Source organism: Lindgomyces ingoldianus (assembly GCF_010093535.1).
Source record: "Lindgomyces ingoldianus strain ATCC 200398 unplaced genomic scaffold BDR25scaffold_41, whole genome shotgun sequence".
In the NCBI taxonomy this organism is placed as follows: Eukaryota; Fungi; Ascomycota; class Dothideomycetes; order Pleosporales; family Lindgomycetaceae; genus Lindgomyces; species Lindgomyces ingoldianus.
The window spans coordinates 406,348-431,036 of NW_022985202.1; the positions used below are offsets into that span (position 1 = coordinate 406,348).

At 48.3% G+C, this 24,689-nt stretch overlaps 9 protein-coding genes across 9 annotated transcripts; 7 read left to right on the forward strand and 2 right to left on the reverse strand.

Moving 5' to 3' along the window:
* Positions 1-4,001: 4,001 nt before the first annotated feature.
* On the forward strand, positions 4,002-5,605 carry BDR25DRAFT_295886 (phosphoglycerate mutase-like protein; the record flags this gene model as incomplete). The annotated part of the gene is made up of 2 exons (XM_033688876.1): positions 4,002-4,104; positions 4,157-5,605. The coding sequence occupies 2 exons, from the start codon at positions 4,002-4,004 to the stop codon at positions 5,464-5,466; spliced, it is 1,413 nt and encodes a 470-aa protein (XP_033541916.1). The 3' UTR covers positions 5,467-5,605.
* A 5,817-nt stretch (positions 5,606-11,422) lies between these two features.
* Positions 11,423-13,595, reverse strand: BDR25DRAFT_295894 (uncharacterized protein). The gene is made up of 4 exons (XM_033688877.1): positions 13,403-13,595; positions 13,090-13,330; positions 12,626-13,029; positions 11,423-12,473 (listed from the first exon to the last, which is right to left on the reverse strand). Exons 1-4 carry the CDS (start codon positions 13,546-13,548, stop codon positions 11,669-11,671), a joined length of 1,596 nt encoding a protein of 531 aa, XP_033541917.1. The 5' UTR covers positions 13,549-13,595; the 3' UTR covers positions 11,423-11,668.
* Positions 13,596-13,787: 192 nt separating this feature from the next.
* On the forward strand, positions 13,788-14,991 carry BDR25DRAFT_295895 (uncharacterized protein; the record flags this gene model as incomplete). The annotated part of the gene is made up of 2 exons (XM_033688878.1): positions 13,788-14,055; positions 14,168-14,991. 2 exons carry the CDS (start codon positions 13,788-13,790, stop codon positions 14,989-14,991), a joined length of 1,092 nt encoding a protein of 363 aa, XP_033541918.1.
* Positions 14,992-15,014: 23 nt separating this feature from the next.
* On the forward strand, positions 15,015-15,407 carry BDR25DRAFT_195738 (uncharacterized protein; the record flags this gene model as incomplete). Its single annotated transcript, XM_033684329.1, has 1 exon — positions 15,015-15,407. A coding segment is annotated over one exon (393 nt), but the record flags the coding sequence as incomplete, so codon positions are not given.
* Positions 15,408-15,587: 180 nt separating this feature from the next.
* On the forward strand, positions 15,588-16,193 carry BDR25DRAFT_240803 (uncharacterized protein; the record flags this gene model as incomplete). Its single annotated transcript, XM_033685719.1, has 1 exon — positions 15,588-16,193. One exon carries the CDS (start codon positions 15,588-15,590, stop codon positions 16,191-16,193), a length of 606 nt encoding a protein of 201 aa, XP_033541920.1.
* Positions 16,194-18,518: 2,325 nt separating this feature from the next.
* Positions 18,519-19,954, forward strand: BDR25DRAFT_92880 (uncharacterized protein). The gene is made up of 4 exons (XM_033699255.1): positions 18,519-18,673; positions 18,723-19,252; positions 19,312-19,428; positions 19,477-19,954. The coding sequence occupies exons 1-4, from the start codon at positions 18,671-18,673 to the stop codon at positions 19,862-19,864; spliced, it is 1,038 nt and encodes a 345-aa protein (XP_033541921.1). The 5' UTR covers positions 18,519-18,670; the 3' UTR covers positions 19,865-19,954.
* A 2,048-nt stretch (positions 19,955-22,002) lies between these two features.
* On the forward strand, positions 22,003-23,384 carry BDR25DRAFT_92872 (DNA repair family protein). The gene has a single exon (XM_033699254.1). The coding sequence runs from the start codon at positions 22,114-22,116 to the stop codon at positions 23,161-23,163; it is 1,050 nt and encodes a 349-aa protein (XP_033541922.1). The 5' UTR covers positions 22,003-22,113; the 3' UTR covers positions 23,164-23,384.
* On the reverse strand, positions 23,221-23,697 carry BDR25DRAFT_360979 (uncharacterized protein; the record flags this gene model as incomplete). The annotated part of the gene is made up of 3 exons (XM_033696336.1): positions 23,221-23,326; positions 23,382-23,438; positions 23,504-23,697. The coding sequence occupies 3 exons, from the start codon at positions 23,695-23,697 to the stop codon at positions 23,221-23,223; spliced, it is 357 nt and encodes a 118-aa protein (XP_033541923.1).
* BDR25DRAFT_306915 (uncharacterized protein) lies at positions 23,524-24,642 on the forward strand. The gene is made up of 2 exons (XM_033690741.1): positions 23,524-24,484; positions 24,537-24,642. The coding sequence occupies exon 1, from the start codon at positions 23,968-23,970 to the stop codon at positions 24,280-24,282; it is 315 nt and encodes a 104-aa protein (XP_033541924.1). The 5' UTR covers positions 23,524-23,967; the 3' UTR covers positions 24,283-24,484; positions 24,537-24,642.
* The last annotated feature ends 47 nt before the right edge of the window (positions 24,643-24,689 follow it).

The following is a 24,689-nucleotide window of genomic DNA, read 5'->3' on the forward strand; positions in this document are numbered from 1 at the left end:
GGTTGTCGGGTCCGACGTTTGTCTGTAGGATGCAAGAATCCCAGATCCTAGGTTACGAATTTTCACGGTTGATTCAGCGATAGTTAGAGGTTAGTGGCTCCGATGTTATACCTACCAACCTTGGAAGGCCAGCGGATCACGTGCTTATAGATACTGCCTACCTACTTACGGCATGTTATCACATAATGTGGAACCTAACCAGATTGAAGTCCATATGTTAACTCTGTTATTGGAGAGAGTGAGAGAATCAATAGGATGCAAAATCCTGTCCTAAAATGCCCTTCCATGTTCCACATTAGGTGGCATTAGGTAGTACATAGGCAGGTTTCACAAATGTGTAGCTTAGCTACAACGGAGGAAGAAAAAAGGCCGCCTAGTTACGCTATATCAAATAGGCGCATCTCAGGACCCAGGAAATCCCGCTGCTACCCCTAATCTTCGCTCTTGCCGCTTGCCTTTCCACTATCTCCTCGTCCGTTCCCAAACCACTCAGCAACATCGTTAAACTCGCGATCCTCAATCCCTATCCAGGCCACTGCCCTTGTAGCTATAAGAATAAGCGCGATTCCACCACTATTAAACCCTTCCAACACTAATTAATTCTTCGTACCAGGAACGCATCCAACACGTGGCCACGCATCCCGTGTACGCGTGGTACTCTTAGGGGAAAACTAACCTCACTAAAGTCTATTTATGGTTTCGAACCTGAGCATATAAGGGTTTAAAACTAAGCAATGACTAAGTAACTTGAGCTTGTGGCTGTACAAGCCTGAGCAGGTCTTGGCAGCCTGAGTGTAAAGATGGGATAGTAGGTAGCACGGATAGCACTGAGAGCAAGGTTTCGGAGAAATAGGAGTGTATTGTAAGAGAGACGAATCGCTGCTACGCTTCGCTTGTCAGGATTCATGCTAATATACGAAGCACAGTTCATGTGACCTCCAAACAGGTCAGGTCAGGCCATACTGGCCTGTTCTGTGACATCCGGCCTTACACTGAGCATGCCTAAGCAAGCCATGTATTGGCCCGAATCTTGGATAACTAGTGTCTCAGATTCGAGCCACTCCCTGTTCCGTGTCTTGCATGAGCTGAGGAGGGGGCATATGGCAAACGACTCAACAAGGGAGCGAGATCCAAACAAGGTGGATTGAACAAGTGTATTGTAAGGTCTGAGGAGCTTGATAGAGCTCTGAGCTGACTATATACTGTACGAGATAGGAGCTATGCCTAATGAGTGAATAGTGCAGTACATGGGTATGATATCGCGTGAGACACGTGCGACACCGTGGCCTAGATTTAGTCCCGCTAAGCATAACAGTCTTAAAAAGGATGCTACTCTTAACCTACAAGGATCTTTAGCTACTAGTAGGGTCACCAACCTTTTAATCAACTGTGACGGCGACAGGGGAAGCTAGTTGAGGGACTAATCTAAGGAGGAGGGTAGAAGTTAAGAGACAATTGATTCTTCTGTACTAGCTATATAGCGTGCAAGAAAGCTCACGTAATAGCTCTATTAAATAATTATACAGTAGTTGGATAATCTATAGGTATAGTAATTTAAATATAAAAAAAAGACAATTTAACAAGGAGATCTATAACTCTTATATATCCCTTTGTTTCTTAGCTTAGTTACTGCTAAGCTTATGTTAACTCTTTTAGCTGCGTCTGTAGTTGCAACGCTAAGCTTACGTCTACTCTTTTAGCTGCGTCTGCTTGTTACATAAGTTGTAACATAAGCTGCCCTACGCATTATTATGTTTCTAATATGCTAGTCCTTTAGACATTTACATGCTTCTAGCAACATCTGCTTAGTTACTACAGCTATTACTTCTTAATTTATAACACTTACTCTCCTCTTTTAGATAGTTACTATCCTAATACCCTACTTCTAGCTGTGCCACACACTGTTAATAGCTTATAAGGTAAGTGTTACCTTAGTTATAAATGCTCTAGCCTTTTTTTAATTTATTATCTTTCTATAATTCTCATTTTTTTTATATAATATGCTAGTAATGTGTTGTTCTAGTTATTCTTAATAGGCTAACTATATTCTTTAGTTAGGTTATGTGATAGTAGAGCTATGCTTTACTTATAAAAAAGTAAGAAACTTCAGTGTGTCCAACCGTTAGTTACAGAGCCTTTTAGAGGTTGTATAGTACAGTTACAGAAGAGTCAGCTGTTACTAACTAACTGTACAGAGGAGATAACATTAGTGTACAGTTTAGATACAGTAACTAAAGTATTATAAAGTAATTGCGCTAAAGCTAAAGACTATACCTAATTAAGAAGTTATAATACCCCTTGTAAGATCTACAGTTATTAATCTTACTAGTAACAGCAATGTTATGTAACTAATTTCTCTATTATTAACGCTAATAGTTAATTCCTCTCTATTGTAATAGTCTTCTTAGCCTGTAAGAAGCACTGCTTGCACTTACATAAAGTTGCTAGAATTAATAGGAAATTAAGGGTAATATTAATCTTAAAGGCAATTCTAACATTATAGCAGGCATTATTTAGGTGCTCCTTAGCCTAGGTATCTTGCATATGCTTTAAAGGAGTTGCTTTACGCAAGGACAGCCTAGATAGGCTAGGTAAGGTTATGTAGGCCTTCTTTAAGTGTTAGGATAAGGCAGCATGATATATCTAGGTAGCAGAACAGCTAGATAAGGCATGTAAGGATAAAGCTTATAAGGATAAGGCCTACAAGGATAGAGCCTGTAAAGTAGTAACACGCTAAGATAACTGTGTTATTAATTAAGATAAAAATTAGGACATTATAATAGGCAAAAGAATAAGGTAGATAGCATAGTTGCTAAATTTGTTAGAAGATTGCTAATAAAACACGCACTAACAGTATTCTCCACATTAATCTCTAAACACAAGCCCTCTAGCCCTTAGCAACCTGCCTTTAACTGCCTAAAACTACTAAAAATCCTATATAACTACTGTAAACAGTTAGTACAGCAGCCTTATGTATAGTACAGTATACTAAGTAGATGCCCTGTACGTACATACGTGACCAAAATCGGTGTACTGCAGTACTGTACTATTAGGTGTACTAACGGTTGGACACACTGAGAAACTTATGTGTTTTATGTAAAGCCGCCAGTCCTTACAAAGGATGATAATGCACTGTAAGGCTAGAAGCGGCCTGTACAACGCTCCTTACGCGCGACAGGTATATATACTATTCTGTACGTAAATTAACTGTTGGTTGATTATTCGCACCTTTTAGTTGTGTTGGCGCAGGGGCACAGAGCTCTGTCCTTACACTTATTAAGTACAATTTTCTATGTATTTCATGTTAGCTAGCTTGGTCGTGGAATACGTTATAACTATTGTAAACAAAAGTTTAATAATTATATAGCTATATAAAAAGCTAATAAAGTAAAGTACATTATATTATAGTTTAGGTGCTTTACTATTGAGTATTTATTTACATCTATAATAGCAAAGGTAGCAAGGGCTATAGCAATAACAGCAGAGGCTACAGTAAAGACGGTAGGTGCTATAGTAAAGGCAGTAGGAGCCTTTGTAGCTTAAGGAAGGAAGATTTCTGTATCAGGAATGTGACACCTTCCTTCTATCCTTACCACCCTGCTTATAGATAAGCCACTTGATTTCGCCTTAGAGGAGGATCATATTCCGCTTGCTAGTTTGATAAGATGCGCGACGAAGGAAAACGAAGGAAAAATAACAAAAAATAACAAAAAAATAACAACGTTATGATACTGCTAAACCCACACAGCGAACGTGATTATTCCTTGATAGCTCGGATTGCGGAGATGCATGTGAGCCGGAAATCCACGGGTTAATACTCTGTCATATTTCTTCTCCGCGGGAACCGGAACTAACCACTGGGCCGCGTCGCCAAGTCGGTGAATCCCCGCTCTCGGTAGAAAAAGCAAATTAAAAGAATCGATAGTGGATGGCCCACGAAGATAAAGAATCGAGGTTTCCCTGTGGGTTGGCACTTCCATTTCGTCCTCTTAAGACCCATGATGCTTGTCAGCGGATCACTTCTTGTGCTACTCGGTGGCATAGCTTCTCCATCTATTGCGGAGACAGTTCATGGCGTCCTCGTCTTTACCCGCCATGGCGATCGTGCGTTAAATCCTTAACTCGCTAAGACGAGATTTAGGTAACTGGTGGATAGGTACTTCTAAGCACTATAGCGGATATGGCTTGACGAGTCTTGGATTTGAGCAGAATTTCCAGGTTGGAAGTAGCTACCGTAGTCGCTATCTCTCGTCGGCCTCTCCTCGGCGGATCTTCAACATCTCAGAGGACAAATATGTCCCTTCTCAGATATACGCCTCTGCACCAGATCAATCGGTCCTTATTAACACTGCAACGGCATTCCTTCAAGGATTCTACCCGCCCTTGGGGGGCGTCAGTCCGAAGCTGGCCACCCAAACGCTCAACAATGGGACGGCGACTCAGAATCCTCTCAATGGATATCAATACGTCTTCCTGCACGGAGCCGATGCCAACTCTCCGGACACTATCTGGCTCAAGGGTGACGATGCCTGTCCAGCCCTGACGAACGCATCCGAAAGCTTTGAGAACAGCACCGAATTCCAGGCCAAGCTGGAGTCGACCAAGGCCTTCTACGCTGGATTCTGGGACTTCCTCAAAGGTGTTTACGATTACACGCCCCAGAAAATGACCTATGCAAAGGCCTTTGATATCTTTGATTTAATCAATGTCGCGAATATCCACAACAGTTCCATTCCAAGAAACATCACTTCCGAAGAGTTGTTCCAACTTCGCACACTCGCTGACAGCGCCGAGTTCGCATACAACTTCAACGCTAGCCAACCTGCCCGATCAATAGGTGGCAAGACCCTGACCGGTGCCATCCTTAACCAACTAAACCAAACCGTCACAACCAAGGGTAAACTCAAATTCTCGCTATTAGCCGGCAGCTACGATAGCTTCCTCGCCTTTTTTGGACTCTCAAATCTGATCTCGGCCAGCACCAACTTCTACGGCCTGCCGGACTACGCCTCTACTATGGCATTCGAGCTCTTCACGCCTGAGAATACCACGGCCTTCCCCTCGGACGTTAACGCACTCAGTGTGCGATTCCTCTTCCACAATGGCTCCGCTGGCTCACTCGATACCTTTCCGCTGTTCGGGCGCTCGGAGAACACAACTCCTTGGCCGGAGTTTGTCACACAGATGAAGAGTCGAGCGATTACGAATGCCGAGCAATGGTGCCAGACATGCAATAGCCCCGATGACTTTTGTGCACTGTATAGGACAGTGCCAACGTCAGTAGCGGAGAAGAGCAAAGGTGGTATGTCGAATGCGATGGCTGGTGTGATTGGTGCAATGGTGATGCTTGGTGTCGTCGCGATTTGTGGTATACTTGCATTTGTGCTATTCTGGCGACGAAAGAAGGAAGCCGCTGTGACGACTGAGGAGAAGGCCAGTGTAGCTAGTGGAAGCGTAAGTGTTTGAGCATGCTAGGGTAGTCTCAAGGATTCTAGGGCTCTCTGTTCTGGTGACACGGCAGTGGGAATTGTTTTTGTTGATGTTACATGATCAGATGCTAGTCGCGAGCAGTATCAAAGACTAAGAATAGAGAATGTAATTTCCTAATCCCATTGCTTCAATTTCGAGCTCAGAACTTCCACCTAACTTTTCCGCGTCCTTTTTGCATCTGCCAGCACAGGCGCAGAACCTTTAGCACTTCAGACCACGCTTTCCTTTCCGCTTGTGCCTCAACAATGTCGCTATAGCTCACTATGTAGAATGATAGTAATATTCGTCGTGCCCACACGCTTTGAGCTGCTTAAAGTTAAAGTACCCTTCATGTGTTATCTCAGCACGCAGGGAGGGTCGTTATACTCGATTCCAGTCTAACTTTAATAACCGCTAGATACATCTCAAAGTAAGCTCTGCCTAATTAAGCTTTATCCTCTCTGGCTATATAACCTAAGCAAATCCCAGCATAAGATCACCCCTTTAATAATACCGCGACGTGTATTCGCAAATGTGTTCAACGGAAAGGAGTACGATCTGCATTGGTTGATTGTATTTGGCTTGCTCGTGTATGGCACATTGCATCTGATTGTTTGGAGGGAAGGGGTGCATGAGACAATGCGGGCAAGATCGATATCAGAGAAGTTTCCGTCGACAAGGTCCAAATGTTTCAAAACAGGTGAAATGGGTCCAGCATCTGGAAAATCCCTCGCTCCTTGATTGGCTCCACGGGCATTGCATCTGAGGTAGCTTAACCTGGGTAAAATAAGAAGAGCAGCAATCCTATCAATATCTAGGTAGGGAATCTCAATTGCCTCCAATCGATCCCTGAATGCCACCTTGGGTGAGGTGAGGAGAGCGAACAGTTCCTCTGGCTTGAACTCGTAAGAGTGACAGTGTATTTTGATGACTTTGAGATTAATGAAGCGGCGGAGATATTTATACTTGAAGCTGCACCAAACTTCGAGTGAATGAACTTTGAGATTACGCTGCGGGGTCCTTTCCATGGATTTCTGGAACAAAGCGAACATTTTTGGAAGCCTCAAGTAGACGTGTCTAGGTATGAGGTTTCCTGCGACACCGTAAAAGGCGCAGCAACTGAGTGCGAGATGCAAGAGCGTAGTGGATTCACCTTCCAGAGCTGAAATGATTAAACAAATGAGATCAATAGGTAGATCAAGAAGCTGCATAGTGGAGAACGGAAAGTTGATGGAATTGCGGGTGGGTACATTGATCTGATGAGGGGTTGTACCGAAGAAATTTCGAAAGAAAGCTTCACGTGTTCTCTCATGAAAATCCCGAGCTGGTGGTTCGGGAGGGGTGACCGCCACTATGGTCCATGCTACCTACTCGAATCTGTTTCCCAACCATCAACCAAAAGCTCGACACGACATCCTAAACGATGACATCAATGCTAAAACTATGGCGAGCAACCCCAATGCCATACCTAAGGTGGGCGATGACCAGAGCGATTTCGCACCCACCTTTTCCAGTGATAGTAAGGCAGCCCCCGTAGATATATTCTCGTCTTGCAGGATTCCAGGCTTAGCCAAGTCCAAGAACTCTTTCTTGGATGTCGGAGACCGTCTGGGTGGATGTCCAATCCCTTCCTGCCCCCCCTCGTCACGCTTCTCACCCACCTGGAAAGTGTCGATTGTGGGTACTTCAGGACTTGGTGAGGGTGACGACTTTATCTTTGTGGCAGCTTCGAACAGGAATTTCTCGACTTCTTCATTTTCCCAGCTCTTCGCAACTTGAAGGGGCGTCATTCCGTTTGCATTCTTTAGCTGGATGGGGGCACCTGCTCCCACAAGTCTTTTACATGCTTGTAGATTGCCGAACGCAGCAGCCCAGCCAAGAGCTTTGTGCAGCTGACCGCTTGTGCTGCTGATTTGCGTTTGTGGCTGAGAAAGGAGAAAGATGGCAGCTTTTGAGCCTCCATTCTGGAGAGCGATTTCCCAAGGAGGTCGATCATCGAATTTGGTTACATTGACGTCAGCACCATATTTGACAAGGGCTTGAACGATATTGGGTTCTCCTTTTTGGCAAGCGATGGTCAATGGGGTCCGGTAGAAAGCATCCATAGGGTCGACAAAGGCACCAGCTTCAAGAAGCATATTTACGATTTCGACTCCTCTTCGTTGACAAGCCATGTGGAGCGGCGTGTCCTTCGTATCGGGGCTGTAAGCATTCAATTCATCCGGATCGGTTCGACTAATCCGGACTCGTAGAGTTTCAATGTCTTCCTGCTCAACGGCGTTAGAGAGTGGAACTTCAGACTTGGAAGCGAACGTGTCTGCTTTGCAGAGAGAATGAACTTCGTGTTGTTTGTCCAGCTCCCTCTCCCTCTCACGTGCTACACGGAGGATCTCAAGGACATCGGTATGGCCAGCATCCTTAGCTGCGCGAACTGGAGTCCGACCTCCCTTGTTGAGGACGTCGGTGCGAGCGCCGAATTCTAGTAAGACCTTGGTTGTCTCGAGGTATCCACAACGAGCTGCATCATGGAGCGCAGTTTCTCCGCTATCTCCCTGTGCGTCTATGTCAATATCTTTACAAGTCTCAAGGAGCAGTCGGAGGATTTGAGTGCAGTCATTGATAGCCGCAGCATGGAACACGGTCCTTCCTAAGACGTCCCGAAAATTCCACTCGACTGGGTGATCGAGCAGCAACTTCACTGTGGCAAATTGGTCGTAGTCGATTGCACGTTGGATTGGCCGCCCTCCTTGATCATCTTGAATTTCGGTATCGACTCCTCCATTGAGGAGTGCCTTCACGCTCCCGACGTTTCCGGACAACGCAGCATAGTGGATTGCCGTGTAACCTGCGATATCCTGATAGTTTTTGTCTACTTTTGGGTGCTGAAGCAGGGCTTCGACACTTCCCTGATGGTCCATATCGGCGGCTAGGAGCAGAGGATTCCACCTCGCGGTAGGCGAGGCTAGGTTAGGGTCGATGTCGGCCCTGGAGAGGAGGATTTTTACCAAGTCGACATCATCGTAATAGCAAGCAATGATCAGGGGTGTCCAGTTCGACCATGAGGTATACCAAGCATTGATTGCGACATCTTTTTCTTGGACGAGCCTGCGTGTCAATTCGATATACCGCCCTTTGACACTGCGATGCAGCGCTGTGGATCCTCGATCATCAACAATATTCGCTGATGCGCCGGCTTCAAGTAAGGTGTTTGCAACATCGAGGTAGCCTTTGAAGCAAACATATGTGAGAGAGGGTGTACCTAGAGAATCGCGCGCATTCACGTCCGCACCCTCATCCAATAAGCCCGATACAATCTTGTTAAGGCCAAAAAAAGACGCTAGGTGAAGAGCATCAACACCTCCAGAGACATCCCAGCTGTCATAGGAAGCTATATCGGTGTACCAAAGAGCCTGAACGGAGGCTTCCAAGAGCATCCTGTTTCGGAGGAACATCAATGCCTGAGGTGTGACGAGATCCGATTTGCAACGCTGTGCATGCACGCCCCAATAGAGGGATGCATATCCAAAGAATGGGTACACTTTCAGACGGGCATCGAATTCGTCCGCTTCGTTCGGCCCAGAACAAGGTCCTGATTCGAATGCAGTCAACTGGAGGTAGGCCAGGCAGCATTCTGCAATTTCGATATCACCGTCGGGGAAAAGGTCAGATCGCTTTTCCAAGAAATAGCTCTCAGCTGTTTTGTGCGTTAAGCGAACGTTCTCGTTTTCGTCAATAATGACTAGCCCAGCACTCATAGAGGTGAGAACCTTTGCACTCAGAACGTGCTCGGTCCGAATCTCATGGACACCACGAGACACTGCAGTGGCATGCTCTAGCTCCTGAATGGTCAGTGGCCTCTCAGCATATGAAATCCACAGCAGAAGCCGCTTCACAGCTCGTTGGCGGTTGGCACTAAGTTTGCCGATTCTAGCCATAGCTTGGTCGTATGTCGCATTGATCCCCTGGGGTAGATGGTGAAGGGCGTTCAAGATTTCGCCAACTGTGAGACAGTCGGCCAGAACATCCATATGAAATCTGGCGAGTAGGAACCTTTCTCAAGAGTTAGGGAGCAGTAAATACGGCACACTATCACCCAACGTGGAACATAATTGGGTAGAGTTTATCTGTTTAAACCCTTGCCAGAATAAGATAGAAGGGCAATAAGATGCAAACTTCTATCGTAAATTACGAAGGTCGCGTGTTCCACATCAGGTAATAAAATGCAGCAGACAGTGGATATTGGACTCACATGTCTTGAGCATTATCGACAATCATGTCGAGAATCTGAGCCTGTAAGTTGGGTCGCTTATCCACCATAACTCGAAGTTCGTCTTCTACTTCGATTCGCCGATTAACATAGCTCTCGATATCTTCCGGCCGAGCAGCGATGCGCAGTTTGATGCTACTGAAACGCTTGATAAAGGCATGGCCACCCCTTTCCCCTTCTTTCCGACAGTCTTCGCAGTGATCGAAATCCACGCAGTCTTCGCAATGATAATAAAACTCAAGGTGCTTCTTTTTGCAGCCATCGCAGTAAATTCCGTCTAGAGGGTAACCGAAACGATTCGCTATGCTCTCGAGTTTTCTTGAAGTGACCATGATCTTCGGTCGTCCCTTCAAGCCATGCAGAATCTCGAGAAGGGACATTCGTTTTTTGTCATCATCGAGTTCGTCCAAGGCATCTAAAACGATATAGGTTTTCTTGCCCTGAGAAAGTACATTTCCAATGATATCGCATATCTCCGTTAACTTTGGTCGCGTTTCACTAGCATAGTGCTTATGATATAGGTTCTCTAGGTTATCCGGGAGTGTCATACGTATCTGGACGATTTGCTTCAGCAAACTCGCAACAAGGTGGTCGATTGATTGCGAATCGGCGGAATCGAAGCTGCAAAATGCGACCAGAACAAGAGCATCGTCCGATGTGTGAAGTCTCCGAAGCTCATTCACCGCGTTTGATGCTAGAAACGTTTTCCCTGCCCCTGGGATCCCATAGCACCAAAGCCAACGGTCGTCTCCAGATTCCCAGGATTTGAATTCCTCACTTGTGAAGAACCATCCTCCAGTTCCAGGAGTGGCGGTGATATTCTCCTGCTTCTGCCTGAAATTGCATGGCGAAAGCCAGTCGATAATTTCCTTAAACTGGCCATCGTTCACCGTCTTTTTAACTGCAGAAACCTCTTCGCGCATTTCTTGAGCAAGAGCGATATTGGCTTGTCCTTCTACCATAATGATGGACGTCTTAAGGTGTTCGATGCGCCCAATGGTTCGCGCGACGTAATCATTGTCAAGGGGCCATCTCAGGGTTTGCTTAACTTTTCCAAATTTGCTCTCACTCGTCGTCAATTTTTCCCATACCTCATCCAAGGCTGAACGAATCTGCGTAAATACGCCATTAGGCTCGGCGAGAGAATCGATGGGCTTCATCCAAGCTCCATTTTGTTCGGCTGACAAGAGTGCGAACTGAGTCTCCAGATTGCGGAGGGTCATCCATAACAGCGTGATCTCATCGCACAGTTTTCGGCGCTCTCTGCCTCCTTCTTTGATAGTGTCGAGGAGATTGATGATCTTGAATGACGCGTCGGCAAGCTGAGCGACGCTTGAGATGAGCCCTAAGGCCGAGACCGGATCCATAGGAATAGTGGCACAACATGTGCCCAAGAGTGGACGTTAGAGCTCAGTAGACAGAGGTGTAGGGTGGAGGGCATGATGGTGATGATGCAAAGCGCAGGATTCGGGGATGAAGCGTCGTGGGGGCCAAGTTTAGCGTCACCTGGTGAGGCGGCACATTGGCTGCCTCATCAAGGATCTCCACCCACAACTTGATGAAGGGGGAGGAGATGTTTAGGACAGAAATCTGTATCCTGCTAAAGTTCTCCCTAATTCAAATGAGAGGTTCAACAAGTAAACGCTAGCCTAATTTTATTCTACGTTACGCGATAATATGCTGTCGTTTTCGAATATCTCGCGCACGGACCAATTATTCATCCCGGCCGAAACTATCGTTAGGGTTCCCAAGTTTCAGATCTTCTCAGTACCCACGCTCCAGCTCCTCTCCTAAATGCGATGGATCGAAGAGGGAGTGCTTTGAAATTTTCCAAGCATGACGCTTTATCAGCCAGCCCCAGCGGAATGCATTAGTTGACCTTTCCTTCTCTGGGACTGCTTGCTCCCAGACTGTACCTACAATGCCTGGTCCCTAAACTCGTCTGAACAGTAAAGACATCTCCCGCCGTAGGGGTGCCAAAACCTCATTCTTGACAGTTCCACGGAAGTCCTCGCTCCTAAGGCGTGATGTCGGGTCTACATATGATTTCAGGCAGTGTGATATGGCAGATTCGAATCCTAAAGTTAGGTTGCCACTATTCTTTTGTTCTAGGAGCCACCTACGGGCCACTTGTAGGTCCGTCACCTCGTTCGCATACCCATTAGGTCCTAGGTCCTCTCGAAGCCGCATACTCTCAATCGACCGGCCGGATGTTATTTCAACAAGCAACACCCCTAGCCCAAGTAGCTTTGAGCAGTCGTTCATGGAGTGTGCATCTCTTTCCGTCCATTCTTGGTCGCCCCATCTGTGTTCTTTTTTCAAGTAAGGGTGTCTGATGCTCACAGAGAGCCCCGAGGCGTCCACCGTCCGGAGGAAAACGATATCTGTCTTGCTCCAGTTCCGGCAAAGCCACGGGGTCTGGCTGAGCTGTAGAAGTGAAGAGCTGAGAGTGACAGAAAGGTTATATTGGTCCAATTTGCTGATGATATGCTGTTCTTGGAAGAGATCTTGAAGTGTCACTTCATTCTGGGTGTGAACAGGCGATCGGGACTCTGTCGGGTATGCCCCTCGCAAATATCCATCGCTATCCAAGCAAAACCCGATCCATGGATGACTTGGGGCTTGGATAGTAGCGCAAATATCTGTTACTACCTGGAGGCGGGACAGATCTTCATACGGGGATTGAGTAATCGAAAGAGAGGGAGCTGGTGAAGGAGCAATGATTTTAACGACTGGTCTAACAGACTTTAGCTCCACGCGAACTAATCAACGGGGACGCGTTTTTCCCACCCGCTTTTTCGAGTAGCAGACGACGCCTCAGCTAGTCTGAACTCGACATCAAGCCACTTTCGCGAGGCCTCTCTCCGAAACAAGGATATGTTGAAGCACTTGGCATCTTCCCTTCCGGAAAGCTGGACCCGTCCTCCCACTCCATGATTCTCGTTCTCGACTAGGCGTCGTTCAAGCAAGAGTCCGGCGCGATGGGAATCGTGACTTGCACACCATGTTCGACACAGAATGTTGTATAATTTGGTGGCGTTGTTTTCAATAACGCCAAGCGGAGCAGCAAACTTCAGTCTTGTCTCAGTCCTATAGGGTTCCTTAAGCTTCTCCGCCTTGTTAGCGAAGCTATCCAACCGCAGATTGCAGCTCTTCAATTCTTCAAGCAATCTCCGAACCTTTTTCCGGGACATGGTGAAATTCACCCGTCTTTTGAAGTGGAAGGTATATCCGTTCTCTTGACTTGACAGTGGGTTCGCGAGGACGATCGCTTCTAGTCCCTGTTGGCTAATCTGGATGAGAGTAAGCTCAGTAGCCATGGTGTCCGCGACGAGTGACCTAGAATCACCAACCTCGTCCGAACCTTGTATGTCCAATTTCTCCGCCAAAGACTTGACAATCTCTTCGATTGTCGAAACTGTCTGCATGTAGGCTTGATACGCATCCCCGAGCCTATCGCTCAGTGCATCTGACATACTCTTGCTTTTCCACAACTGGTTTTTCGAGTCTTCGAGCATGGTCTGACGCTCTTCGTCTGTGGTTATCGGACTGAGAAGGAGCTTGATAGATTGAACGTATGAGGTGTGTTGGTACCTATTGTGGATGACACTTTCAATCAGCTTCCACTGCGTTTTGTGATGAAGACCTTTTGGGAAAGGGTCTCACCAGAGGGCTTGTATCAACACAGATAGCTCACGATTCCATTTGAAGAAGGCCATAGCCGAGTCTAAGCCATCCTCATACTGCTTCAAAGCAGCGATGACGAGGGGAATAGCACCCAGAACAAGCCCAGCAATCTCCACTCCTGACATACCTTATACAGTGATAATCGAACTTTAGCCTTTAAGGACATGAAGTGTCGTCGAACATCAATACTGGCCGTCGAAGGCCACGAAGAGGCTAAATTCCAGCCTTGTAAAAGGTGCGGGGCAACCCGGACATTCACCAGTCGTCTGAGATCGCGGCAATTGTGCAACTTATACATTGAGGATGACAGTCCGCTACCCTCATCTCACTGCCACCTTAGCATCAGAATTTACCACGGCTCGCCATGTCTGATATCGCACGACTAACTCGGTCATGCTTTCGCTTATTGCAAGAATTGTCCTCAACACTACCAGACGCTAAGGCTGACTATCAAGTCGCGATGTCTCCTGCGGCCGTCCAGAACGAACTTGAACGATTTAAGCTCTGGTCTGGGAATCTTGGGGCGATGGAGAGCAATCGCAGCTCACTATATTTTCGCTTGCGGGATTCGACTGTGATGCAGACAAACGTGACGAATTTGCTACGCAAGCTAGAAAAAATCATTAGAGACTGTGAGACTGCCATTCATGTTCGCAGCCTGATCTCAAGGTCAACCACCCAAAAACAACCGGAGGTTTAGAGGTGTGAGGACGCCCGTCGACGTACCGCTAACATTAGCATTAGGTTTGGAAATCATCAAAGGTGACCGGCTTCCATTAGACGAAATGCCAAAGCCAGAGTATGTTAGTAGTCCAGACACCTCCGACGATGACTCCGATTACGAACCAGTGGACTACGGACGCGTCACTACCGAGCTAGGGATGAACATGCTCAACATCGTGGATATATTGTCCGATCTATTCAAGCTCTCATTTAAGATTCGAAACAGTACAACGGCAACGGAATCGCTTAAGCCGTTTACCTTCCAGGACATCAATGAGGAGACGCAGAAGGACAGGCTCGCCATATACGAGGAATACGACCGTCGGCACGTCCAAGAATATATCGAGCAGGCGCAAAAAGGTCGCGAGGAGTTTTCGGATCGGGACCAACTGATGATCTTGGTAGGCCGCTTCGCTGCTACCGTCACGAGACGTCGTCGAATGCTGCAATATTGGCAGCGACACGCTGAAAAGCTTGCCTCAGCCATAGTCACCGAAGAGTGTTTAAATTCAATGCAGGTGATCTCATTAGGTGCAAGTAGTACGCTACAAGATGTGGAAGCGCGCGGAAGTCCCGAACAGCGCGCACCGCCAGCAAATAAGACGATATATTCCGGAACAGAAGCGACACGATATGATCCCAAACTAGAAGAGACGCTCGAAACAAGCTCGGTGATCTCCTACGCGACTACGGCGTTTGATCTTGATGGAAGCGCAATTACCATACCACCTCTACCGGCGCAAGTATTTGAAGGCTCTGAGTTTCTCTGCCCTTACTGTAGAACAGTCATTCCCTCATGGCATGGAAAAGGCCACGCTTGGAGGTATGGTCTCACCTACATATAATCAGAATTATAGTTAATATTTTCAGGAATCATGTACTCAAGGACCTCAAGCCTTATATATGCACATATGCCCAATGCTCTCATGCTCTTCACATGTATAGCAGCAGACACCATTGGCTTGAGCATGAGAGGCTAGCCCATCGAAGGACCTGGCAGTGTTTTGAGCATGCAAACGCAACCTTTAATTCCTCATCAAAGTTACGGGAGCACTTACAGTCACAGCACCAGGGAGCTATCACTGAGAAGCAAATCGACACGTTGATTGAGGTTGGCGAATCGGGTGTAAAAGACACGCGTAAGAGATGTCCTATCTGTCTAGCGGAGGACCAGCTCCCTAACGGCTTGTCAATGACCAACCATGTTTCTTATCACATGGAACAATTTGCGGTCTTCTCTATCCGAGGGGTTATCGACAACTGGGATACAGATTCAAACGCCGACGGCTCTGCCATGGCGGATGGTCTTCAATCGAATGAATTCTTCGAGGGGACGGACTTGAAATTTGTTTCGCCACCACCTTCCTCCAGTGGAGTCTCCCATGGCACGGGTCCCATCACCGTATCGCCTCTGTCTTCATTCAACAGAGGAAACACCCAAATGAAATTTTGTTTCAGGATTGACGAAATCGCGCAGTCGTCTAGTGACACGGTTTTTGACGAATACGGAATCCGGTTCCCCCCATCAGAACCAGAAGGTCATAGAAGAGCAGGAGGAGGGATCTCAGGCGCATATTGGTGCTGTACGGGTGCAAAGGTTTATGAAATCCCGACTCTACCCCAAGGAGTAGCACGGTATAAAACCTTCTCAATGTATTACTACGGGGGCGTTGGTTTCTGGATCCTGCGAGGGGATGCTGTAAATCCTAAGGATAAGGAAGTTTGGCATCCACTTACGTTTGACTGGGATTATAAGGACTCTTCATCCTTCCTAACACTTTTTGGGGCACATGGCACACTTCTAGTACAGCGCGAAAAACAGGAATGGCCGCACATACTTCTCCCCAGTATTCATCATACTACTAGTATGACGCCTTACGAAACCTATGGCGGCTTATGTGGAGAGCTACCAATTTTTCTTGGCCTAATGGCATTCTCTGTACGGAAGGAAGATCTTCAGGATATCCTACCTACCCTTTACCGAGAGGGGAAGTGGGCCACACATAAATATCCGCATGGACGTACGTATTTTCACTCTTCGGTCTAACTCTCTGCTGACGAGAAATGAATAGGGAGTCATGAACGCGGAATTATTGTATACATTTGGACCGACAACCCCGAATACCTACGAGACATGGAGGATGGAAAGTTTGGGAAATATTTTGACTGAGGCGTTTAAGTGCTAAAGCGCATTAATTTTTCCAACTTGGAAGAATTGCAGATGGTGTAAATTGAATGATGAAGAATGGGCAGCGTCCTGTTCAGTCTTCTAGCTCACTCTCGGGTTGGAATGTACATCTTCCGGCAACAATCAGAAAATATTTCTATCTCAGGCCCTAACTTCTTCTTTGTCGAGGTGTGAGACTTGGAAGAGGAGAGAGTTGATGAACATGACTCTTGGAATATAAAAAGCCAAATGATAATTCGGACAACCCGCTAGCGCGCTAAGCATAATTGAGATGGCACTAGCGGGCAGGAACACCAACTTTCTACCCCAGTCTCTACACACGACCCAAGTCGACTATGCAACGCAGAATAATGTTCTGTAGACGTCTTGAATTATCAAACAATAGACACTGGTTCGACGTACCAATTTCCATGGGATGCAGGCACTGTCTAGGGGGTTAAATTTGTGATACAGAGCTCAGATTGAACCCCTCGTTCCCCGTTACATGGTATCTACAGCCGCGTCTTTGACATCAGCGAAAAACTTCATGCTCCTCCGATAAGCAAGCAAACTAATACATATTCGGCAAGACAGCTTCAAGGGCTTTGAAGAAGAGGGGAAGGAATAAAAACCGTTAAGAAGAACGGGAAATGTTAATTTAACTGCCTTTCGAAAAAACAACCTTGCAAGCAGGCGGCGAGCTAGGTCTAACATCAGATAAGATCTACATCGCGCAGATTACCTAAGTTAATAAGAGACACAACGACTTAGGGTCATGACCTGGGAAGGTGTGTCCCACACAATGCCTCTGGCCAGGCCCAAGGCTGGGCCAGGTCCGTCTCGCAGTGGCTGTCGGGATGAAGCGAGCCAGTGGCCACCGTATTCGCTATGCCGCTGAAATCAAGCGCCGCGAAATCAAACGGGGGAGGGATCGGGGCCGCGGGCCCCAAGTCTCCCCGAGATCCTCACAATTTCGAAATAGGATATATTTGGCGTAAATGACAGCCGTCCAGGTGGATCCAGACAAGTCAGAGGGCTGTACAGCAAAGCGTCGTCCTCTGCGCAAGGTTGAATTAACGGGAATGAGGCGTTTAAACGGCATGGAACGGCATGATTGACGAACCCGAGAGCGCGATTGAGGCCGGGGCATTGGAAGAGGCCGAACAGAACGTGATTGAGTGTCTATTTAGTAAGAGAGAGCGATGAGGCACGGCCTGCAGTTCAGAGTCTCCATATTGAAATAGGGCCATCATGTCAATCGTGGAGATTGTAAAATTGATTTGGTGGTAGAAGTTGGCATGGCCTTTCGAAAGGCAAGCTTTTCGTCAATCTGTTGCCTTGCTCTCTGGATCACGGGGAAATTTGGGAAAGCGACATGGTGAATCCACAGCGAAGTAAAATAGTGACATCTCTAGTAGCGCAAAACAAGTGGATCCTGGCCTCGGAATTCTCTGAGCGGTTACCGGATTTCTGTGTGGTGCTAACGAGCTCGTGTATGTTCCTTGCTTTTACCGGCCATTCTCAGCAGGCCCATGCATTGCCGGGCTGTCATGATTGTTGAAGCCATAATACCTTGCCAACAGCAACCAGCACCCGTCGGTCCTAGTATTAGACGAAATCTCGCCGGAGGTCTACGGTAACAGCGAGTACGTCCGGGAAGCGTACCATGTAAGCCGCACAAGCTCGTCTTCCTACCCGAAAGAGAGGGTGCCTTAGTGTCGTCTTATGGATGCCTGCAGCACCCCTAACCGACTTCAGAGAAGGCAGAAGGCAGACTCGACTTGCAGTATCCGCCTTCTTCAGAGCACGATGCGTCACATCCGCCCCTGGATGATGCTACCCGCCTCAACAAGCCGATCTCGTGGGCACGCCTTTAGTTGGATCGGTATCAACTCTTCTTTGATTCACATCTTTTCATCTATCCAGCTAGAAACCAACATAAAAAGTCGTCAGCCCCACCATATGCCCTAGCTTGCGCAAGACTTGGGATTCATCATTTGAATTTATCGGCCGCAGTTGGGTTTTGTGCTTTCGGTTAGCTAGCCTCTATTGTTCCACCTGCCCCAGGTGAGAAGGTTGCGGTCCTCGCTGTTCGATACGCTACTAATTGCCACGAGAGAATAGGGCGCTTGAAGCACGGTCATAATATTCCAAGTATTGCTCGACTCCCGCTCGATAACATCGGTCTTCTCGCCAGCTCCTTAGTCACCGTAGTCTTGACATTCTCGCGTGGGCCATTGCTGCCCGTGGCTCGACAAAAGGAACAAGGCAGCACGGGACGTCTGAGGACCACCTTCCTGAGCCAAGGAAGTCGGTACCGCTGGTGTGCGCATGCTACACTGCCATCGCAAGAACGGATGGTATCGCTGTCAAGGTCGCTCGTGCTCGGATGGTGCTGATACTGAGTAGAACAAACGTACCTATCCCCACCGAGCTGGGAGAAGGAAGGCAGATTCCAACTCAAGCATGGAACATAACCTGTTTAATCTAGCCTACCCTGAGCCCTTGAGCACCCTGCCGGCTTGGGTGTCGCCAACCCCATCGATAAATCCTAGGACACCAGACGACCCCTTAAGCTTCAATAATCAAAGTGTTGAACATGGACTTATGTGGAGTGATAGGTATTACGGTCCCAGTTCAGATGGCTGGCGGGATCTATGGAAAACTACACAACAGGGTCAACAAAATCTACAACATCAGTCTATAGGCTTCGGTGCGCACAACCCGTTCGCATCATTCTCAAGGTCAGACAGTGTCCCGGTTTTGGGAAATCGGTCTAATTTGGACAATGGAGCCCGTAACCAGCCTTTGCATGCACCGGAGGTTGAGGATACGTCGGCATCGTTCCCTGTAACTGGTGGGTTCTTTTCGTGGAACACAGACCGTCCTATGACCTCGAAGGTTACACAACCGGCCGGGCTCTCTCCTAGTGTTCCAATGTGAGCATTACCAGCAATACAACCCAGGCTAGGGCATATAGCGCTGACTCTAGCTGTAGGAAACTTGTTCAGGGAGGGGACTCTTTTCCCGACCGGCAAGGTGGCTCGGTTCCGGCTGAGAATGTTATGTCCAACAAGTTGTATAGTGCATATCGTACATCGGATATCGGTCCAAGGTAAGCCTCGAGCGCAGTTTCTAGTTCGTAAGTTGATGGGGGACCTAGAGAGGCAAAAAAGAGACCAGCAGAAGGATTCGCGATCCCAACGCAGGAGAAACACCATGATACAATCCAAACGCAGCGATCACCTTCGCCAGACACTTCTGCCAAATCCAAGTCCTCGGTAACTTGCCAACTTTGTAGGAAGGTATTAAAAGGTCAACACGCGAATGGGAATATGAAACGGCATCAGAATTCTGACGCATGCGGACGCTTGAAGGAGAGGAAGAAATACCCATGTAAAATGTGTGACAAGGTTTACAACAGGTCCGACGGATTGCTGAACCACAGACGAAATAAGCATAGTGCACCGGCCGCATCAAACGTAGAGCCTTTCCGGGGGCCGAAGAGACTCCGTCCCCATCGCCTAGTATTGGAGGGAAGCCAAGTGTAACGAAAGGTATTCGACCATAGCTGTGATAATGGGCTAAAATTACTAAGGCCAGGGCCCGATCCTTCCTCTGAGAACTTTTCGTTCCCTTCCCTCCTCATGTTTAGCTGGGGTTTGGTTGCGGACGAGCATTGCTCCGGCAAAGTGTGGGCTTGATATCCGTTGTGATCACTAGAGGGTCCCTATCGAACGATACTGCCTTGGGCAGCGGCGCCGAATGTGTAGAATGTGTAGAGGTTGGGCGAAGCGAAGACGCAGGATGTTCGTACGCTACCCCCCCCACTCCCTAGGACGGCCTTTTCTGGGAGGATTCGTGGGCATTTCCGAGGACGGGCCTCCGGTCGCTGTGTCGATGAGGATGATCTGGAAGAGACTGTAGGGAGGGGATGAGTGAATGGGTCAAGGGGAAGAGCACGAGGTCGAAGAGGATGGTGTGAGGTTGAGAGAAAGTTTAGGCACCTGTAGTGTGTAGTCAACACGAAGGCTACCAACCATATTGGGAGGGCTGGGCGACCCGATATTAGTACGATCACAATTGGCCAGGGCTTTCCTTCTTCCAAGATTGCTTGTGGACATTCCGTTCTTATTTCCATCAAATTGAGAAGGATATTGCCGTCTGGATGTTCCTGGCATGATAAAAGGCTGCTGGAGTGGTCAAGTCTGTCAATATTTCGCTATTGACTGCCGTCGTCACACCCGTGGCTTCCACAGCCAAGCCCCCCTTCCTGTGGAACGCCTAACCATCAACACTCGCACAGACTTGTCGCCGCTAGATTGCACCATTTCCCAGTAGCGCCTCACGGCGGGTTGATCGTGAACTTTAGAAAGAATCGTGGACCTCCATTTCAGGAAGGGTGCAACCCCAAGGCGAAATACCAGGCATTGGGCGCAACAGTCGGCAGGGATCATGGAAGCAAACACACTTCAAAAGCCACGAGTCTCTGTATGTGTGGGCGGATATCTCAGATTTGCTAAAAAAGCAATCCAATTGAATCGGCAATATGTATTCTGAAACCTGAAGCTCCAACACCAGTACACGTAGACTCTACGTTACTTCAGCGGGCCTCTCAATAAGGGGACTCATGGATCACTCTTGTGGAGAGAGTGATATGGCGAATCCTGAAATCGCTTATGTTGCTTATTATGCAAACTCTGGCTTTATGTACCGCCTCGTTCGTCGACCTTTCAGGAGAGCGTAGCACTTTCGACGACAGTCCAGCACATCAGAACTGAAGCCAGAGGATTCCTATGTTTCACAGGCCTACAGAGTCCTGCACCAAATTTACTTACCCAGGACAAACCTCCTCCATCTTACACAGTGCTCTCCTCACAACCTGGCAACAGAAAGCACTTGACTCAGCTCATCTCGCGGTCGCGAAAGCAACATCCCCACCCCACGGCTCAAACGCTCAACCCCCGGCCCCCTTTCCCACCCAAACGAACTGTCACATGAAGCAAGCCTGCACATCTCACCAATGAAAGGGCCGTCTCCTTCTCGCAACATATTCTCCGATGCCTCCCTGGCCAGCCACGTTACCGCCGATGCCGCCTCCACTGCCCTCGGCGTTGAAGCGTGGGAGGCGATCACAAAAACTGATGAGGCATATTTTAAACTCAAGCCAAGCGAAAATATTTGAAGTCGCGATGGGATTGCCAGGTGCCGAAGATGACACGATCTAGTACGATTCAGCTAGAAAGGGTTTGGGGTATATGATGATGTAAGTTTGGCTTTCCCCTGGTGCCGGCATCAGCCGACCACACTCCACCAATCAACATCGTCAATATCGCTGATTAAGCCAACATGACCGTAGTCCACTCACGTCGCCCCTAGAGAGCTTCTTCAGCCCGTCCCATGGAGGTCGAGCTGACTCTAGCATCTCGTCTCCATCGACCCCGACGACCAACAGCTAGAGTCCTGCGCATTCCTACTGACCTCCTTTGTCAGACTCACATCCCACCACCAGAAGAGGCCCGACCAACATCTCCCAAAATGTACGACGACGCCAATAAGTCCCTTTTCACGCTGTAAATTCAAAAGACTCCTCAAACTAGGTTCCTTCTCGTCCCCAACCAAGTGCCCTATTATACGAACAGATACGACGCGCTTCTATTGTTTCTATATCTGCTGGTCCGCTTTATGCGAAGACTTAGGAAGGGAATTGAAGTGACGCACTGGCATAAATACCATCGTCAAGAGCATAGGAGCTCTCGGGCAAGTTCGCAAGCTCACCTAGAAACTTGTTCGCTCCAGCATGAAGCGTAGCACACTTGACATGTTCATCAAACCTGCGGCTAAGAAGCCTAAATATGAGGCCAGCCTGCACAAGTCCAACCATGTAACTTATCCTTTCGCTGTCTCCCACCTGCCTGCTCCGTTCACCAAGCAATTAGGCACCGTGCCAGTGACAGAAGGGAAACCCATCAATGACCAGCCCAACTTGGATCTGGTGTATTATCAGCCATATATACCAGTGTCGATCCAGGCTGGCATGTTCGAGTTCCTGCGTCAAGAACTCTTCTTCTACCGCGTGCAATATAGTATCAATCGTGGAGGCATCCAGACTCAGGTCAACACGCCCCGCTTCACAACCGTCTTCGGCGTCGACGCAACATCGAGGTTCAACGATAACGGAGACCTTGTCGACGCCAAGACGAATCGACCTCTCCTGCAAGGACGATATAAATGCAAGCCCAGGCCTATTCCCCAATGCCTCAATGAACTGCGGAAACTGATTGAGTCCGTGGTGGGGGAGAACTACAATTTCTGCCTTGTAAATTATTATGCCGATGGCAGCGACTCCATCGCCTACCACTCCGACGACGAGCGCTTCCTAGGCGCCGACCCGGCAATTGCAAGTCTGAGTCTCGGAGCTAAACGGGACTTCCTCCTCAGGCATAAAACTGGGTCACCCGGCAAGCCGAGGCAGATAAAGCTGCCGCTAGGTAGCGGAGATATGGTACTGATGCGTGGGAAGACGCAGGCAAATTGGCTGCATAGTATTCCGAAGAGAGTGGGGGAGGAGGCGAAGAAGGGGAGGATTAATATTACGTTTCGGAAGGCGTTAGTGAAGGGGGGGACGGATAATTACTATATGTATAACGTTGGGGGTGGGTGTGTGTTTAGGTGGGATGATGGACTGAGGAGGATGATGCTGTGGAGAGAGGGCGATGTTGCGGGCGCGTCGAGGACAGAGGCTCAGGCTCAGGGCGGTACTGCGGGACCACTTCGCGCTCAGGCTGATGAAGTTGCCCAAGCCCAAAGCGTTGTCGCTCTTGCTGGAACTCCCAGTAGTAGTGTTTAGGGGGAGGAGACTTGGCAGAAAGATAGTGGGGGAGAGCGTTTTTCATGGAATCACGATTCATGGTGTTGGGCGTTGGCGTATAGTAATCGGCGTTACGATGTTCGCCTCTTGATTGTTTGCCGTTTGGTTCTTCCGCTGTCTTTGGACGTCTGACTGAGTCTCACTTCACGACAGAAAGCAACTTAAAATCGAAGATTCAAAAAGGATGTGCAATCGACATAAAAAAGTTGAAGGGCTTTGGCTCAATGTAGGGTGTTGAAAATTGGTTGCTTAGGCTAGCTGGGGACTGGGAAGAAGCTGAAATAGAGGGAGGAGAGAGGGGGATGTAGTTGCTTTCCACAATGTAGCTAAAATGTAGCTCGAGAATGTAACATTTTCGTCGTGGCTGCTATTCAACGAAATGCGCCATATATTGTCGTGATGTTTTCCTGCCGGACATGCGATGAATCGTGGCCCCTGGCAGGAACCGGTTGCAGAAAAGGGGGTGAGAACCGGCAGAGATGCTGTGCTCACCCACAACTCTGTGTATGTCATGAAAGATGAAACTGCGCGTTTTGAAAGGGAATTCCCAAAGAGTTTTGATAGCAGCTTAATGAAATAGGCATAGCGCGGTGATGGAGAGATTTTGGCAGTATATGACCGAAAAGAGGGTGTTCTGAAGAACGAAAGGATGCTCACATGGCCAGACTATCGACCAGGCAAGGAACTCGTTCGCGCGATGCTCGGAAGAAACGAATGAAAGGTCGTCGACGGCTGTGTCAAGCGGTGAGGCTTATCGACGGCGCTCATTGGGTAAGTTGAGCAATGAAGTCGGTGGCTTCAGCGGCATCAACCCCGCGAAGGACGCCGCAGCCTCAAGACCCAAGAAGCACACACGTCGACTCTCGAAGAGCTGGTTACAGGGGCTCTGGTCGAGCGATATGCAGGATAGCAATGAGTCAGAGGTGTTTCCCCGGCACCAGGCTTATTAAGACTCTGGTACGATGCGATGTGACGGATGGTCTTGAGGCTTGGCGGAGAGGAGGGCTCAAAGACTTAAGAGCTCCGTCTGAGGCCTGCGCCGTTCCTCCTCCACGACCGCTATTATTCCACCTCGGCCCCGCCCACGGCACTGCTTGATCCCCGGCATCGTGTCAAGTGACCTCAACCGGGACCGCGACCGCGACCGCCCGATTGCTGTGATAGACAGCCGCATTGACTGCCCACGGCTTGCGAGAGGGTTCAGCAGTACCACTACGTCAGGTCGGTGGGTTGTGATTGCGACAGGCTCCCCACCACTCAGGGTTCCTTCACCACACTCAACGCAGCGACTAAGCACGAGCTTGCAGGCTTCAGCGACCCGTGGTCCATTGACTGCGACACCCATTGCCTACCTTCGTCTACCTTCGTCTACTATTTGGCTCTCGTCTGCCATTGCTAGAGGGACTGGATCCAACCGCCCCCAGCCGATAGGGTTTCGCACATTAAAGTCTATATTGGGCTCGACACGGTGCTCAAAGTCTGCTTCATACAACCTAAGTACGCTG